Source organism: Podarcis muralis, chromosome 1 (assembly GCF_964188315.1).
Source record: "Podarcis muralis chromosome 1, rPodMur119.hap1.1, whole genome shotgun sequence".
In the NCBI taxonomy this organism is placed as follows: Eukaryota; Metazoa; Chordata; class Lepidosauria; order Squamata; family Lacertidae; genus Podarcis; species Podarcis muralis.
In genome coordinates this window covers 77769593-77789369 of record NC_135655.1, presented here as the reverse complement: position 1 = coordinate 77789369, position 19777 = coordinate 77769593, and the positions used below count along the sequence as shown (strand labels likewise).

At 42.0% G+C, this 19777-nt stretch overlaps 1 protein-coding gene across 1 annotated transcript in view; it reads right to left on the bottom strand.

Annotated features, from left to right (window-relative positions):
• Positions 1-19777, bottom strand: part of LRP5 (LDL receptor related protein 5) — a 118233-nt gene that overhangs the window by 49912 nt on the left and 48544 nt on the right. The window contains exons 4-7 of the mRNA XM_028735812.2: positions 19402-19598; positions 16843-16974; positions 3189-3585; positions 2609-2780 (exon numbers count right to left, since the gene is read on the bottom strand). Coding sequence (XP_028591645.2) covers positions 2609-2780; positions 3189-3585; positions 16843-16974; positions 19402-19598 — 898 coding nt within the window. The remainder of the gene's footprint in view (positions 1-2608; positions 2781-3188; positions 3586-16842; positions 16975-19401; positions 19599-19777) is intronic.

The following is a 19777-nucleotide window of genomic DNA, read 5'->3' as shown; positions in this document are numbered from 1 at the left end:
TACAGAAATATTTTCACACTTTATAATCTGAGACCAGAGAGCAAAGCCAGGATGAATTGGGTTAATAAGATTTACCAAGTGGACTTTGGTGGGTCGGTAGATGGAGGGGACAGAACAGCGGTCTGACACTAATGACCCGGGTGTCACGCTTCAGAGAGACTTCTCAGCATAACACAATGCTTCAGAATGTCTAGGCATAAAGTCTGACTCCTCCAGGAGAAAGTAACTGCAAAACCTTTAAAATGATAAATGGGGCAGTGGAGAGAGATGCAACCCCACATTTAATAATTCCCTGTGTTGCATTTCATCCCTAACTATAGCTTCGAAAATATTTAAATTAGAAACATGTCTAAAAATAGGGAAATAGTTCAGATTTTTGTAATTATGTAATTATGCCTCAGGGTCATTAAGCAAATCCTGAAGAGTTAATACCAAACCACAAAATTGGTTTTTAAAGAGAATTAGGAACTTCCACACGTGGATGCCAGTGGCTCTTTGCTTCACTCTCTGCTGGAACCTTGTAATCCGTATTAATCTACTGTTCGTTCAAGGAAAGTTAACTTTTCCCCCAATGAAGTCCTAAATTTGCTTTCAATTCTTTTATGTTCCTTAACTCTGCAGCAGCCGATTCTGTAGAGCTAAGATACATTATTTCCACATAAACTATGTGAAATCTGCTGTATTTCTCATCTTTCTTCACTCCCCCCCCCCCCACTCCTTACCCTTTTGCACATGCTGCCAAACTAACTTAGCAAAAAGTTTTAAAAGCTGGGAACAATGCTACCACAGGGTGCCAAATTTGCAGTGAAAGCCCCAAAGGCTGTTGTCACGCAAAGTTTGACAGGCCTTGCCAAATGGTTTCTTCAGGATATAAACTGCTTGTGAAGTGACTGAGTCCTTTGTATTTACAGCTGAATGCTGCAGATGGGAAGGTCTCTGCCAAGAAAGAGTAACTGCTGTTTTTGCCATGTGAAGGTTTAACACACATAAATAAGGAGCACACTCACTCCTAACGTGCACAGCAATGTTTAGCTGCTTTAAGAGCGGGGGTGGGGGGGTGGGCCTTCCACCTCAAGGAACTGGGTAGGTAAAAAGAGTTTTATTTTCTGAAAGTAACATTGTGTTAGAGAAGCATCATGATATGCAATGGAATGAACAAAACTACCAACTGAGCACCCTTGTCTATAGATTAAACTGGGCAACGCTCCCCCTCCCCCCAAAAAAACTTATTATAACTCCCCACCCCCCCACACACCTGAAGGCCCAGGAGCTGTTTTGTGGAAGGTCCTTGACCAAAGATTTATTGGAATCTGTACCCTGTAGTACTCTGAATATTGGGAGCATTTAAATTCAAATATGAGAAACTACAATCATCTCTTTACTCTATTCCAGGAGAAGGAGTCCTATGAATAAGAAACAGATTAACAAGGACACCTCTTTACAAGTTCCAATATCCAGTGAATAAATAGTATAAATAGTATGCTTTATTTACACAGCACCAAAAGTAGGTGCTTTATCATCATTGTGCTGGGTCTAAAGATTTGAGAAATTGGGGCCAATACCCTCGGGGAGAAGCATATCTCAATGGAAGGGCACATGCATTTCGATGAAGAAGAGACAGTTCTGGACTACACAGGCCACTGATTTGACACAGCTTAAAGCAGCTTCATATCAATGAGGCGCTCAAATCTCATTCTCTCATCATCTTTTAAACTCAAAAAACCCACTTACAAAAAGAAACGTGATGTGCCTCATTTAGGAAGCAGACTAGTAGAGCAAAGTATGTGAGCGACTAACTGTTTCTCACCTTCAAACCTCTAACTCAAAACAAATAAAGCCAAAACTCATGAGTGAGAAACCAGAATTTTGGAACTATCAGACCTTGCCTCATAAGCATGTAAATAGAAACATTAGCACACTTTTTCCTGCTGTTAAGTTATTCCCTTAATGTCCTAATCTGTTTTTCCTTTACACTCTCCTAAAAGGCATTTAGTATTAGGTGTTTTGACAGAGAGGAAAGTCCTCTAACACCATATAGAGATGTTCAAGCATTCCTACAGCTGGCTTTGCGGCTATGTATCAGAAGACATATTTTACTGAACTTATTTACATCCTATTGCATAAAGTTAGCAAGTCTTGAAGTTACACAAAATCCTTCCATCCATCTGTATGAGGACAGCTAAACGAACTACATGTGCAGAACAAGACAACTCTGCTGAAATGTCTCAAACAGAACAACACTTGCTTAAAAAACCTTTCTCCAAGTTTCGGCGCATTCAAGAATGAGCCAAAGACTCCGTTAAGTTAGTTTTACAATAACAGTTTAGTTCCAATTACTCTTCTGATTCCTGGGTCAGGGTCTATTAAAATTAATTCAGTTGCAACGATACAGTCACAGATCTCTATTGCATCCACACCTTAACTCCCGTTTAGAGAACTCTGTAGCGCTTGGAATTTCAACCAGTTCAGAAACCATTTGTGGTAAAAATAGATCATTTCCATGAAAACAAAGATGAGCCAATGTTACAATATGAGTAATACTCATAGTAGCTCAAGAGAGTTAGTTCTTATCAAAGCTGTCTGAAAAAATATAATTTTTCTAATTTACCTCAATTTTGTCAGTCTTCGCATCTCCCCAGTAAAGTTTATTTTCTTCAAGATCCAATGCCAAACCATTAGGCCACCCTAATGATGTATTCACCAGAACTTTCCTCTCAGAACCATCTAAATAAGCAGACTCAATCTTCGGATTTTCACCCCAGTCTGTCCAATACATATAGCTGTTGGGAACAAATAATAATAATATGCTGTTTTACACATGCCTCCTCCTTACACACAAATATTTGATGAAAATATACTACTGCAATTTCAAGTTGTGACATTTGCTGAGAAACTTTAATTAGTAGTAGAATCTGTAATTAGCAGTCAGTGTATCCCCAGAGCTCACAAGATTCATAAATTGTCATTTTAAATAAAGGAGGAGATACAACATCCCACTCAAGAAATCATGAAGGCCCTCACTACAATACAGGATTTGATGCTTGGCTATCCTAAATAGATAGTAATGAAGCGTATGTATGCACTCTCAGAATATACAACATTTAAATACCTTCTTTCACAAGCCTAGAAAACAAAAGCAGAGCCATCTCTTCATTTTGTATCAATGACCAAAGATATGCAACACTCACCCCATCACAGGATTAAGCACTATTGCTCTAGGTTCATCTAGGTTTTCCGATATAATGATCTTCCTCGATGTCCCATTCAGCCGCGTAACTTCAATGCGATCGGTACCAGTGTCGGTCCAGTACAAGTTTCTAGCCACCCAGTCTACAGCTATACCATCAGGGTGATTTACTTCTGTCGTCACAAGGGTTTGGGCTCCTGACCCATCGAGAAAAGCCCGACGAATGGCTCTGACATCATCATCAGTCCAGTATATATAACCCTCCACAGGATCATAGTCTATCGCAATAGCATGCCTGATATTATCTATTTGCAAAATGATGTCGGTGAAATCTGGCATGTCCAAGGAAATTCTTCGTAAATCTGTTCTTCTGGCAAGCAAAAGCACTTCTTCAGCGCCTGGAAAAAGGAAGAGAATAACCAATAAATAACCAGCAATTTCCATTATTTAAGTTTCATTTACTATTTAGAAAGCAATGCTGTAGAAGTTATGGAAAATGAAGACTGATAAGTGTGGTCAAATTTTGTTCTGGCACTATGTGGCATAATAGTGAACCTGGGCTGCTCATCTCCTCAACTGATGATGAGATGAGACTGTAGTGTCTGAACACTAACACTCATCTTCACCATTCCTATACTAGTAAACGGGAAGCAAAGCCAAAGCACAACACTGAGAAATGCAAGAAGGTGGTGATGAAGGAGCAACACTTGGGAGATTCCTTCTCTGATGTGGGCAACAGAAAATTCTGATACTCCTAATACATTCCCCAAACATAACTTTATGAAGCCACTCTTCTCATTTTTAAAAATATAGTTCTCTATATAGTTGAAAATACTTGTAGCAAACGAAATAAACCCAAAATACAAAATGCCCCTTATGCTAAGAGAACTTTAAGACTTCTGCTGAGGTCATTTGTTGGATAGGTGTGCTTAGTATAGATGCTACATACAATACTATGCCTCTAGGAAACAGCTATTGGCTGAGTTGACAAGTTTTGTGGGATATGATGTCTAGACGTTTTCCCGTAGCAAATATGCTAGCAAATGAAATCATATCCTACTCTTATGAACCTTTTTTTTTTTTAAACGTTTATATGAAAATTCAGTATGTTTTTACTTTTGCAATGGAATAAAATGACATTTGAGACATAACTGGGTTGTCTTCCTTTTTTCAATGTTAAAATATTACCCTTTGGGTACTTTAAAAATATTTTGTTCAACATTTGTAATACAGAAAATCATCTACTCGTTTGTCTAGTTTCCACTGCACCTCTTGCCACCATTATATCTCCTCCACCAAAGGTGGACACTGGACTTTCAAATTTCAGCAGCACCTTGTGCAAGGCCAAAATTCCTCCCCTCTTATCTTCTGTTCTACTCAATTTACTATGTCACAGTTGTGGCGCCCTGTGGCGCCCCCTGGGCTCAGTGCAGTAGAACCGGTTGTGCTGCTCTAAATCCATCCTTGCCTCTACCTTCCATCAAACATAACCCATCTGCCTGGAAATAGAAATCCCTCCAAGTGAGCTGTTTTCTCGCTTGGGCAGATGCTGCTCTAAGCCACAGAGGAAGGCACCATTTTGAGGATACCTCTCTGCAATACCCTGTGCCCTTGGCTCTGGGGCAGGAAGGAGAGAGACAGTGCTAGACAGCAAGTAGCACAAGGGAAGCAGGAAATGGACAAACAGCCACTACTTTCTCCATGTGGCCAGGACACTCTATTCCTAGTTGTCTGAAGCTGGCATCCATGTGCTAGCCTCATCCTTCAGAGAGAGGTCCGGAGGGTGGCAACATGAGAACAGGCCTTCTCTGCAGTGGCTCCCCATCTGTGGAATGCTCTCCCCAGGGAAGTTCGCCTGCTGCCTTCATTATACACCTTTAGGCGCCCGGCAAAAATGTTCCTTTTTAACCAGGCCTTTGGTTGACCTGATCAACATCCCATGCCCTTTTGAAATGAGGCTCTTTGGAAGGTGGGTATTATTGGGTTATTGCTTTTATTGTTATTTTATATATTATGACCTTTTTATGTGAACCGCCCTGAGACCTTGAGGTATAGAGTGGTATATTATTATTATTATTATTATTATTATTATTATTATTATTATTAATTGGGGGGCAGACCTTGGGGGTTTTGTATGCTTAGCACAGACCCATACCTTGCCTATGAAAATTTCTGAAAGTGTGTAGGATTATCCCCACCTGTTTGTACTCTTAAGATTTTGTACATATTACAACACAATTATGTTGTAGTTTTATTTTCCTCTGCAGAAACATGTGAACTATCTAGACAGTTAGTGGAATATAAGTTGAAGAAAACAGAAACCTTTTACAAAAATAACACCTGGATTTGTAATACATTCCACATCTTTCAACTGCTTTTTACTCTGTGATTTGGACAAAACTGGGGTGCCAGGCACAGAGAGGATTCAGACACCAAGGTCTTCGCAGGCTTGCAGCCTTGGGATGTTCCTGGATCTGCTGATCAACCTGGATTTTTGGGTTGCAGCAGTGCTCAGGAATGCCTTTTTTCCGAACTCTAGCGAGTTAGGAGGTTGCAGCACTTTTCTCCAGACTCACACCTCATAATCATCCATGCTTTTGTAACTGTACAGCCAAAAAAAGTGGGCTGTTCAAGGGCAAGGAAATGGAGGGTGGGGAAGTAGAAATGGCCTGTGTGGCAGGGAATGGGAAGCACAAAACTGGAATCTCCTTCCCTGCATGGTCATTTGTATCCCGCCTCAGTAGCCTCTGATGGATTCTAAGCTAAGGAGACACAGCAAATAATACAGGCCTAATTACTGGGCTAAGAAATGTATACAGCACTCTGAATAATGCAGTGCAGGGATGGGTAATTTATAGCACACATACCAGATGCAGGCTGCCAAGTCCCTTTTACAGCTTGTGGGCTGGCGGGAGCCATGGCTGTGTGCAGCGCCTGAAATATCCCCCCGCAGGGTATGGCAGCTGACTGTGGCATTGCCACCTAAGCTCCGCAAAGTTATGTATAATCTCATAACTTTGAGAAAAGTCCAGGTGGCTCAACCAAACTGACAACAGGCACCACTGTTGCCATGACAGAGAGACATCAAGGCCTCAGAATGGGAAACAAAACTGCCCTGAAAGGCCTAATGGAAAACTGAAAAATAGCCTCTCTATAAAACAAGTTATATAATGACATGCCTCATGCTGAAGCTTCAAAGAATCTGTGAAGCGTGCAAACACACACACACCCCTTGCAAGAAATAGTATGGAGGGAATATTTATTCAAAAGCAAGAACTAAATGCAAGAATGTATGGATATCTGTTTACATTCACAGTGGACCAGACAGGTGGTGCTTAATTTAATGGATAAGAGTAAACAGAATCATCATTGCCAGACTGGCTCAACTGAAGAACTAGAAAGGGTAAACCACATGTTAATATATACAGACATCAATGTGCAGACAGGAATGGAACAGCTCAGAGCTTTTGCAAAGCCCCTTTGGATGAAACTGATTATCTGGGCCCATTTTGGTTTGGATTCAAGCCTGCGTAGGGCACCAAAACCACCTTGGTTGCCGGGATGGACGACCTCTGTAGAGAAAGACACATGGGGTGTGCAACCTTCTCATCTTTCCTTTACCTCCTGCCAGCATTTGATACCATCTACCACGATATCTTACTGCACTGACTTTGTGGGTTAGGTGGAGGAGACCTGTTAATTGGGCCCCCAAGCAGTTTAGGGAATTAAAGGCAAGTAACAGCACAACACAGGTGGCGCTATGGTCTAAACCACAGAGTCTAGGGCTTGCCGATCAGAAGGTCGGTGGTTCGAATTCCTGCAACGGGGTGAGCTCCCGTTGCTCCTGCCAACCTACCAGTCCAAAAGCACGTTAAAGTGCAAGTAGATAAATAGGTGGGAAGGTAAACGGCATTTCCGTGCGCTGCTTTGGCTCGCCAGAAGGGGCTTAGTCATGCTGGCCACGTGACCCAGAAGCTGTACGCCGGCTCCCTCAGCCAGTAAAGCGAGGTGAGCGCCGCAACCCCAGAGTTATCCGCGACTGGACCGAATGGTCAGGGGTCCCTTTACCTTTACCTAACAGCACCTTGTACTGGTGCTGCAGGTAGAAGAATTCTGCCCCTACCTGCCCTGTCTGCTCCACCTCATGGCACATCTGCCATGCCTTTTCCACTTAACTCCCTCCCCCCATGCCTTTTTATTAAGCTTCTGGATGAGGTAACTACCGACTGGTGAGCTTGATATTGACACCAGGGAAGGTCCTAGAACAGATAATTCAACAGTCAGTCTGTGAGCATTTAGAAAAGGATGCTATGATTCCTAAGACCCAGCATAAGTTTCTCAGAAATAAGTCATGCCAGACCAATCTGATTTCTTTTTTTGATGGAATTACAAACTTGGGGGATCAGGGAAATGCTGTGGACATAGTGTATCTTGATTTCAGTCAGGCTTTTGACAAAGTCCCCCATGATTTTTTTGTGAGGAAGCTGGTAAAATGTGGTTTGAATGAAATAACTGTTAGGTGGATTTGTAGCTGGTTGACTGACCGGACCCAGAGAGTACACATTAATGGTTCCTCATCATCCTGGGAAAAAGTGACAAGTGGGATGCTGAAGGGTTCTGTCCTGGGCCCGTTGTTGTTTAACATATTTATAAATGACTTGGACGAAGGAATTGAGGGGATGCTCAGCAGATCTGCAGGTGACACCAAACTGGGAGGGGTAGCTAATGCCACAGAAGACAGAAACAGAATTCAAAATGACCTTAACATGTTGCAGAACTGGGCACAAGCTAACAAAATGAATCTCAATAGGGACAAATGTAAGGTTCTGCACCTATGCAGGAAGAACCAGATGCACAAATATAGGATGGGGGACACCTGGCTTACTAGCAGTACATGTGAAAAGGATCTAGGGGTCTTGGTGGACCACAAGCTTAACATGAGTCAACAGTGTGATGCAGCAGCAAAAAAAGCTAATGCTATTCTAGGCTTCATTAACAAAAGTATAGTGTCACCTTGGGCGAGTCACTGCATCTCAGCCTACCCTACCTCACAGGGTTGTTGTGGGGATTACATGAGGAGGGAGAAAATCACGCATGGTTCCTCCAGCTTCTTGGAGGAAAAAGTGAGATATAAATGCAATGAATGACTTAATATTTAGGGAATCTGCAATCATTGAAAGAAGGAAAAAAGAGGGGTGAGTATGCACATACAGCCTAATGGCCCTTTCCAATGCAGAGAAACATGCATGTACTCGCGCACATCCCACCTCTACACAATTTCTCCAGCTTCCTTCCCACCATGAAGATAGTCCCACACATTTTCAAAGAAGCCACCTCGTGCCAATTTCTTATTTATGGAAACACCCTCCGGGCTCCTTTTTACATCTTCACAACTGTCACTGCACATATATGTTGACAGCAACACACACACACATGCTCACACGTACCCTATTCCTCATCAAGATGCCCAACTGGAGTCCAATGCAGTTGGGAGTCTAGGCTGCGACTGCTTCCATAGGAAGTGATACGCAATCCGTACAGCACTTACGTACCTACAGTGCTGGATTCAAAGCAACAGTGCCTAACCAGATATACCAACCATTCCCCTAGAAAAACTAAAACAGCGCAAGAACCCTCTCAAACTGCTGTTGTGGTGGTAACTCTAGGGAAAGCAGCTGGAGTACACAAACTGAAGTTTCCGACAACATGCTGAGCCACAAATACCCGATAGTACACGGTAGCCAGGTTTCCCCCGGTGTTGTTTAAAAACCTATAAAATGCTAAGAACCTGAAGGGTTGGCTTGCATGTGTTGTTGTTGTTTTAATTAATGACATAATAACTTCTGGTTCAGAGGAGACAAACAGAGGTAGGACACACTGTTCCAAAAAGTCATTTAGTGGCCACTACCAGACAATACCAATTTGCACGGTGACACTGGAAATGGAGTTTTCTACATCTTATATGTTTTACCAAGATTCTAAAAGAAATTTAGAGTAATTAAGGCTCGTTGTGTAAAGGGACTGTGTGTTCCAACGTGGTTCGGGCAGCAAAGAGAGCGCTGGTTGTGAAATATTTTATTTGGGGTGGGGAGCAACCAGGACACTTTTCTTCTTCAAATTTACACTTTCTGGACTATCACCCAACTCACTTCTAACCTGTTGTGCTGCACACAGACTTTGAAGGAATACCAATGCTGAGTAATTTTAATATGCTTAAAAAAAAAAAAAGCAATGCAAAATACAAACTGAAGCACATTTCTGAAACACAGAGTACATTCAACACAGGATACAAAACGCAGAAAGACAGAGGGTGACACAGGGGCACTAATGCTCAATTTAACCCGGGAAGAAGTACTCATCTGGGGCCTGACTCATCCTGAACTCAGACAGCTGGGCCTTGCTGCTGTTGCTCTGACCTCTGTTCTCCAAGACAGCAAAGGCTGGATTCATGCTGCCTCCAACAAAGTTTTCCATGTAATATAAAACAGACCAGAAAATGAATGTGTTTCTGAAATTAAGTGCATTCAACTTTCTCCAAATGAATTTCAAAGAAATTGTCATTTAACTTACCTTTCAAAGAATAAAAAAAAAAAATCTCAAATACAATCATTTTCCAGAACTACAGCGTTGTGTCTCTGACTTCTCCCTCACTAATAATTCACTCACATATCCCCATTTGTTGGTCTGTCCACACCACCACTTACAATGCCTTAATAGGTCCCCTAACCATGATTTGGTATTTAACATATTCCAAAAATTTCACCTTTCATTTAAGTCAAAGGAAATGTCTGTTCGTAGAGCTATGGCACTAGTGATCATTTCACATCACAAATGTAGTCAATTACAGGCAGCATTTGGGGGGGGGGGAGTTCACATTCCAAGTTAGCTAAGATTTTCCCACTGGCAATGGATTTTGAGACACCTGAAGGTCAGCTAATCCAAACCCCATGTCTTAAGGTAAAATTAACTGCATATAAAATAGCTTATATCACATCCAGATGCTTAAAAGTCTTAAGTTCACCAGCTAATCTGGGTTGGTGCTGGAAAATTCCTTCCTGAGCCAAAACGGGGATCCAAAGCATTATTTAAGGCAATGCATATACTCTTACTGTTTTTAAAAGTCTAAGTCTACATCCGTCAACTATTTGCCAGAAAAAAACGGGGAAAAGAATGTCTATGTAACACCATATGACCCACTTAATTAGCAAGGAAAAAAATGCATGAATTCCTTATGCTTAAAAGAGGGAAGCAAGAAACCTGAACTCTTCAGACTCAGCAGACTGAAGTTACAATTTTTGTTAAAGCAACCAGCCTTTTCCTTCTACCACTTCCTCACAGGGCTACTAAATTGTCTTAACATTTTCTGTTTCCATTCCCGAAAATGTAACAGATCTTTTGTCAATCGATATGACAAAACTAACATCCATACAGGCCTAGACATTTTAATGAGCTGCATTTAGGAACACCTGCTCAGTGTAACTGAATTTGAAAGGAGAAACAAACCCACAAAACACAAGTGTTGGTCCATTTATCCTCCATCCCTGAGCGCTTCTCATTTTGTAGTTAATGAAAAGCCATGCAGGAAGCAAGAGAGGGATGGTTTGTAACTGAGATAGCAGTCCCTTTAATCCATTAGGTTTACATTTTAAAATATCCAAAGTAGGTGTCGCACTTTCAGAGATCGCCGCTTTGTGCCACTATTAAAAATTCATGTTTCAGCTCTGAAAATGGCAGCTGCATTCTATTTACAAAATTAACTCCAATCAGAGTTGACAGCAGCAAAGCAGCCCATCTCACCAGCTCAACAAGAGCTGTTTGTCATTCTCCCCTTGGCCCACTTCACATTTGACAAGTGACAAGACATTTATAATACAGTAACAAATGCTCCAATTTATTCACCCAACCTAAACAAATGTAGACAGCGCTGGTTGCTGTTGCTAATCCATGCCAGAAAATGCCATGCTATTCCTTTCCCATTTGTCTGTCTACTAATCAGACTGGAACAATGCTCTCTTGTGGGTGCCTCGCTAACCCTTCTGCCTCTCTCCCTCCACTGCTAACTTTTTACAGACCCCATTCTACTGGGAGTGACTTTGGGGGTGGGGGAGTAAAGATTAGCAAATTCGAAAAAACTGTCATTGGAAAATCGCACCTCCAATGAATACAGAACACATCCTAACTTTTATTAGAACCAAGCTGATTTTTAAAGGCCATGCATAGATGAGCCACATATAGATCTGTTAGTTTCTGAAACAGATTAAGTTATCTGGCAAATTTCCTCTGCATATTATTGTGGGGAACATTGTTCTATATTATGAGCAGGATATCATGTTTGTTACCATGATTTGCTTTTTTGTGTTTTTATATTGTGAACCGCCCTGTGATCTTTGGGTAAAGGGCAGTGTAGAAATTTAATAAATAACAATTAGCATAGAGACTTGCACAGGGAGGAAATTAACAGGATCATTGTAGGTGGTTTTATTTTACTCAAGCAAAGTGCATGGCAAATGCCACTATTACAAGATCTAACAGGGGAATTAAATGCCAAGGTCTATCACGATCTGTGAAACACCCTTCCTCAAAATAATACAACTTGTTGTCCTTACTAACAACTTGTTGTCCTTACTAGCACATGGGGAAAATATGCATATTCAACACCTACAGTCAGATAAAGAAACATCAGCTAATACAACTATTACAAGCACTTCCTTTAATAAGGAAAATTATTTATTACTATCTACCTTGACAGTGGTTTAAATATGATTATAAATATCCGAGTTTAATATAAAACTTCCATGTCTTTTAGTGAATCCAGTCTTACCATTAAAAAAAATGGGCAGGCCCTTTATGAACCAAATATTCAGTAATTATCAGCACAAGTCCCTCTAATTATAAAAAGAGGTATATTGCATGTTTCCATTTTCTCCACTAGCGACTACAAGCTTGATGCAAGTTTTGATTCTTCTTGGATTTTTGTGTGGAAAAACCCAAACCAAACAAGCAAACTGGTTAGATGACAACTCATTAACAACCAGTTAAAATGCCCACAGCTTCCCTTCTGAGGAAGTGTGTAATAGCCCAGTTCAGACATTCCTATCTCAGTTTATTATGCCAAGATATGCCCAAACCTCCTGCTCTTACAGAGTCCTTTTGCTAAAGCTGCAATCACCAAGAAACCTGAAATTAATCAGAGTTTCCTGTTTTGTTCAAATCAGAAAACTATGGTTACCAGCTTCAGAACAAGCCAGGGTATTAAACTAGCTTCAAACTGTAGTTTACTATCCTGACTTGTTCCAAAGATGGCAACCAAAAATCAGAAGAAATGGAAAACTGTGGTTTATTAGAGACTCCTTGGTTTAAAAACGGTGAAGAGAAGATATAAAAGGCAGTGTGAGTGCATATCTCAACTTAATCAGCTGAGGTATGATTGCCTAAAATACAATAATGAAACAAAGATTTATGTTTGCAAGGTGGAACTTTCTTGCCTCTACTCCCACCCACTGGCAGAGGAAGAGGGATGTGAGGGGGGAGTGCACTGCCCCCGCCCCCACAATCCCGGTGGGGTGCCATTGCAGCTTCCCCCCCCCCGCCTGCCCTGGGCGCCACGCCACCGCAAGTGACACACCATGCCCCCAGGACGTGCGCCAGCCCTGCCCCGCCTGCTCTCCACCCCCCACCTGGTGCCGAAGCATGAAGCTCCGCTGTTGCTCCCGCCATATGTCCCTGAAATCTGTTTTGGGGGTTACCCCAATCCTCCAGTGTATATTTGAGGAGGGTGTAGGGAGGGAGAGGATAGGAGGGACTATTCTGTTGTGCAAGCGCAAATCCTTGTGTTGACGGAACACATTAGTCAGATACTTCCCCATAAAATTGCCATGGAAATACATGAAAGCTGCATTTCAATTCTGTACCAGAAAATATCCCACAAGTTCTGTACTGCACTTTGATACAGCATACGCTGTTTTCTCTCATATGGCAAATATTAGCTTCAGGAGGAGATTTAAAACCAGAGGAAATGTGCAGGGCAAAGGATTAAAAAAGACACCCGCATAATAGCTCCATTCCAACTTTCTGGTCTGCTGAACTTAACACACATACATACATACATCACACACACACACACACACACACACACACACACACACTTGTTAATTCTTATTCAAAGGCTCTGATTCTTTAGGGAAGCCCACAGTGACCTGCGCAGGTTGTATCAATGTGAGTTCAATTTGACGTCCCAGTCATTTCTTCCCCTCTGAGTAACAGATTACAGCCAGCCTTTGGCCACCAAGGAGTTAATTAATAATAGCAGGAAAGCACGTGTGGACATGGCATAAGGCACAGAGCCACAAAAGATGCAGAGCTTGGGAAAGAAATAATCCACAAAACTGAACCAAAAAGCCACATTCTTATGCAAAACCAGACTTCCTGCTCCCATCCCACTCCCCCTTCACCCCACTGACAGAAAGCCTTTAAAAGAATGTCTGGCCCAACAACAGAAAGGTGCTAGCCATATAAATAGCCACTCATTTCTGTATCCTTTCAGCCAACCTTCTAAATGCCCACTGGGGCAGTTTCCCATTGCCAGAAATTCAAGGTCAATATGAAAGTTTTGAAGCACTTGTCCCGAACATTCAGGAACAGTTCCTAAAGCAATGAAAAGAGAGGTGCTTTTTTATATATAAAAAGGGGTTGGAGGGTTCCTTCCTATAATGCAGTGGAGAGCATGCCAGTTAACACAACTGAAGCAGGAGTAAGGGAACATGTCTTGCCTTTAGCAGACAGAAAATAAATTTGCAGCATTATATATATGCCCCCACAAAACTAACTTATAGCAAAAATCACAGGGATAGGGAGAAAGAAGGAGGAGAATTTAGAGGGCACTGACCACAATGCTACATCAAGATCTAGAATGCTGTTCCTACGGGGATTGTTGTTGTTGTTGTTAAACATTTCATTAATCAGGATTGTATCCAAGAAAGTTATTGTGCCTCCAGCAATGGGACTTCCTCTCCCCCCGCCCTCAGCCCCCCAATCTGCACTAGAGCAACCCTGGATACTCTGTGGCAAATGCTGGAATCACCAGAGCGGGGTGGGAGGAGGTTCAGGGGGCACTCAGAGGAAGAAGAGGGAGAGGAACTTCCATTGCGCAAGCAGACTGTGAGTGCAGTGACTTTGTTGGAAATAGCCCTCATGGTCCACAGCACAATAATTTTCACCAAGCAATGCATGTTGTGATACTTAGAATCATAGAACTGTGGAGTTGGAAGGGCACAAAATGGTTGTCTAGTCCAATCCCCTGCGATGCAGGAATCACAGCCAATCGTCCATGGCTTCCTGTGATTCGGGGGGGGGGGCAAAACACAGGTTATCCTGACATCCTGCAGTGCCAAAGGGAAAGAAGAAAAGGCATATTCTGTCAGAGTCCCCTCTCCTCTCAACACACGAGGGAGGCACCAAGGCTCCACCTCTTTCCAGTTCTCCTTCCTTTACTTAAGTCCTACACGGTTAGGCATTTGCTTTTGGTAGTGCAGTTCTCCCATTCACAATGTTCGAATTTCTCTCAGGAAAAAAGGCTACTCGTCTATCATATGCACATATGAATGTGTTCCACTTTGTGCTGTTTCTGATGTGGTTGGGGGTCCCCCCCCCCCCCGTGCAAGGTGGGGTTACTGCAAAACATCTACAGAAAATTGTGCATTTTGTTGCAATAAAGAAGGAGGAAGACACTTGCGTCAGGTCCAGAACAGCGAGATTTGCAACTAATGAGCCCCGTCAATGGAAGCCCACACAGAGACTTTGGTTTGTTCAACAAGGCTTCTCCCCCTCTGCCTACCTGCTCCCTGCAATTGGTTCAGGGATGGGGGTGGCAGCAGAACACCCTAGAACAGCATCCACGTGGAGGAGAGGGGACAATTCTACTGACTGGCAGGCTGAATGACTATAAATAATGTGATGTTGAATTCTTCCTCTTATTTTTAAATACAATGGCAACACCAGCTAGACCACTGATAATTCGCCTACTATTATGCACAGCTGCTAAAAAAAAATCCAAGACAAAATATTTCTCCGTGTGGACCAGTCCCCTTTAACCTAACTGAAGCTTAACTAGGGTTGCCATATTTCAAACAGTGATAATCTGGACAAGTTGTTGAGCTTTTTGGGCAAATTTGCAAAGAAAGAAAGAAAGAAAGAAAGAAAGAAAGAAAGAAAGAAAGATCGCCAAAAACAACACTGCCAACATGGGTTGCCATGTGTCCAGATTTTCCTAAACATTTTAGCAATTTCCGCCCAGACACTGCTTCCAACTGGAGAATTGCGTATATGTCCAGGAAATTCTGGACATATGGCAACCCTATCTTAACATTAAATCCAAAGCACTAGCCCTCACAATCCAAGATTCAGCAAATTTCACTGGCACATTTCTCTCAAACATAACACACATCATTTCTGGTTTTCCAAAGAAGAAGAAGAGTTTGGATTTGATATCCTGCCTTTCACTCCCCTTCAGGAGTCTCAAAGCGGCTAACATTCTCCTTTCCCTTCCTCCCCCACAACAGACACCCTGTGAGGTGAGTGGGGCTGAGAGACTTCAAAGAAGTGTGACTGGCCCAAGGTCACCCAGCAGCTGCATGTGGAGGAGCGGAGACGCAAACCCGGTTCCCCAGATTATGAGACTACTGCTCTTAACCACTACACCACACTGGCTGGACTTGGTCATTAAAGACCATATGCCAACATATCCTTATGAACACTTTATATTCTTCCATACTTTGCATTCTAAAACCAGAAGTTCTAAAGCAGCCCTAAATTTGAGAGAAATACATAATTTTTGTAATGCATGAATGCTTTAATGAGGGACTGCTCACAAATTAACATTCCAAAATGGTTGCTTACATCCAATTTTTGTTCCCTGCATACATTAGGAGTTGTTGTAAAAGAGATGGGGGGGGAGCATCAATAATAGTGGAATGCATTCTTTGTGGAAATACAAAATTCTCTTCTCATGCTTATAAAATTTGATGTGGTTATATATTTTACTTCTATTGCCTCCATACTTTAAGCTAACCTTGAATTCAGTTAATATGTAGGCATCTTCTATAGACTTGGGACTGAGCTCTTGCCAAGTGAATTAACTGCAACAGACTTCAAATACATACATAAAAGACCCTGTTAATGGGGAGGGAGGGAATAGCTTGGGATACAGAGAAGGAAGAGTAATACACACAGAGAAAACACTGCTTAAATAACTTCTCTAGACCAGTGTTCCCCAACCTTGGGCCTCCAGCTGTTTTTGGACTACAACTCCCATCATCCCTCGCTAGCAAGACCAGTGGTCAAGGATGATGGGAATTGTAGTACAAAAACAGCTGGAGGCCCAAGGTTGGGGAACACTGGTCTAGACTATACATCAGAAGTAGCTAATACGGCCCCTTTCATCTCCCATCAGTAAGTATGGCCCTGAACACTGGCCATACTTACTGTCTGGGGCTGGTGTGAGTTATGGTCCAAAAACATGTGGATGGCACCATGTTGGCTACCCTTGTTGAAGAAAAAAGAAGGAATTAACTTGTCCAAACCAACCTCAAAGTGTCTCAGTCTTCTGGTACTAGTCTAGAACTCTCCTGAGCAACAATTTCTCTGGCCACATTACTTACCTGCTTTGCAGGTCCTGCCATCTTCTTCAAGCTGGACTCCAGTGGGACAGTTACAGCTGTAAAAGGGGTCTCTTGGAGATAACAGGCACAAATGGGAACAGCCCCCATTATTATCTTCACAGGGTGTATGAACTTAAGAAATCAGAAAAGAGAGAAGAGCATTTTACATTTTTCCAGAACGTTGAGGAACTTCAATTCTCTGAGGTAAGCTAAAAATAAACATTTCTCCCCCAGAAGTACCCTGTTCTTAACAACTCTGAACATAATTTAAATATATATACACTTGTGTGTTTTTTACTGTATATTACATTTTGTAGAACACATCTTTCCTAAATTTGAAGAAGAATGTGCAAGACAGGAATTTAATGCTACATAATGAGGCTTAGAAAGATCTCTAGAGAGAAGCAATTCACACAGTGCGTGTGTACACACTGACTTCGCCTGAGAAAATCCCTTTTAGGTTGCCCGCCCACCTTCAAAATGTAGTTTAGGAACTAGGTACAAAAGTAGTTTAAAGGCAAAACTGTGGCTGGAATGCATGATGCAGCTTCCCTTTAAAGAAGATGCGAGCTCAGCAAATTACGCGTACAAGATCAGAAAGTAGCTTGGGGATTCTGTGGAGCGACTCCTGAAAATGTTGTAGAAGCTGCTAGGAGCCTTGTAAGCATGAGGAGAATTATCGCCTGCCACAGTCCCAGGACTGTTAAAGAGATTTCCTGTGGCAGCTTTAAAACTCCGTTTGCACAATACAACTTGTATTTACTAGTACCAAACACAATTGTAGCAAATATATCAGTCTCTCCCCTTCCACATACACATATTCATAAAGCCAGTCAGTTTTTAAGTTGTGTTTTGTTATAGTTGATTTTAACACCTCCTGGAAATAATCTCACTGGATTATGGCAACAAACAGAAAGGCAGCCAACAATACAAAAGGGGGGAACAATTCAAGTGTGCCAAGAAAATCAGACGCCAATATTCTGTGCACTCCCAGATTATCACTGCCTTGTGCGTGGGCCATAATCAGACCAGCAATATGCAAGAACCATTTGGGGGGAGGTGGAATCCAAATCCGATCCTAGTCAAGAGACAATGGCATCTCAGCTATTTCTAGGAGATGGTATCTCCATATGCACCAGGTTTTCCTCGCTACTGGCCAGAAATACTGTGACCCAAGGGCGGGACATTCCCTCAGCTGAGAGAAATGTCAAGAATTTCAGAAAGCACCACACAACCCCATCTGGAACGCTAGGACGAACTGTAGCAGTGCACATACTCAGTGCATTTTAGTGAAGTCTTGCACCTGTTTCTCGGCTAGAGCAGATCTTAAATTCTTTTGTTTACTCCATGGTGCTTTGCTGTCAACCTATCCTCCCTTTTCAAAGTACAGCCAGTACCACATCCAGAGACCAAATATTTCAGGTTTATTAGATTCAGGACCCAAGGGTCTGCTAATACTTATCTCTAAATCATGAGCTTATTGTGTACTTTCCCAATAGTTAGCATCTGCAAACTACAATATTCTGAACAATGAAAAGGCTGCAAAACAAGACCAGGGTGTACCATATGTTCCATTTTTATTTTTATTTTACACAGAACTTCCACTGATGAAAGATAGAGGCTCCATCTACGTGGATATTTGGGCTCCTAAATCAACTGCTGCAAAGTTTCTCAATAGCTATGTTGATACCTGGCATTAGTAATATTCAAAGTGGAAAACAATTCCTTAAAACAACCTGTTTAAAGAATGGCAGAGGTGGTACTATGAATGTCAACAATCAATTTTAGATAAAAGCCTATATAGAGGAGCAGGAAAAATAGCTTGGAAATATCTTCAGAATAAAGAAATTCTATTTATTTGACTTTGCTTCCTAGCACGAAACTAGAAATCGCTTGCATTAGCAATCTGTGCTTCTCTTAACTTCTGCTGTTCTGCTCCATAAGGTTACTTAGAAATTCACTGCATCCCCACAATAATTAATAATTATAATTAACTGACTATACATTGTTGCCTTTCTAGGCTCTGCATTTGGTATTCATGTGTATGGCTCTAGCTTGTCTGATCCCTCTGACATCAAAGCAACTAAGCCAATGACCACCAAAGAAATTGTGACATCACCACCTGCAAAGCCCCTCTGAAACATCCCTGACATCAAGAGGCGGATCAAATCAAGGAAGTTACTGAAGAAGTCTAGAAGTCAGAGGATGAGATGTTGCGTGCAGAAGAGCTTCAGCTTGCTTCCAAGCAATTCTGAGCTTGTTGGCTATATACATGCTAGTGTTCAGTAAACATAGAGGCAGAAACACAGTTGAAAGCACCATGGCATGTAAGTCTGTCAAATCCAGTATTTGAGGACATGATAGTTAAAACTCACACAGCCAAGCTAAATTTCTGCCTAACCTGCTATTCATTCACAATGCTTGCTAACATCTGCATCAAAGAGATGAATCATTTATGTTCTCTCTCTGAAGTTCCTGGGTGTTCTCCCAAAGTCCCAGATTTAAAACCACACCCACTCCACATGCCTAAACTACAGCAAATAAATGTAGGAAACGTACAATACGGCTGCCTTTCAGGGCTCAAAACCTGGATGTCCATTGGCGAGTACAGTGCACTTAGTATTTCTCTCCTTTTCTCTCCCGTCCTTTTGTTGCAGGCATGAATGGAGCGAGTCTGCCAGTCCGTCCAGTACAAAGTATCCCCAGCCAGCGTCAGTGCAAATGGGTGTGTGAGGCTACCTTCCACAACTTTTTGCCTAGATTTGTGGGAGGAAAAGCATTTTAGTTGCCATAACGATTCCATGAGCCAAGATGTGAGCTCCTTAAAGGCTTCAGTCAAGATTTAAATAAAAGACAACTAACTTCCATAAACAGCAGCACATCAGTTCACCTAGAGCAGTGATAGCCAAACTCGGCCCTCCAGCTGTTTTGGGAC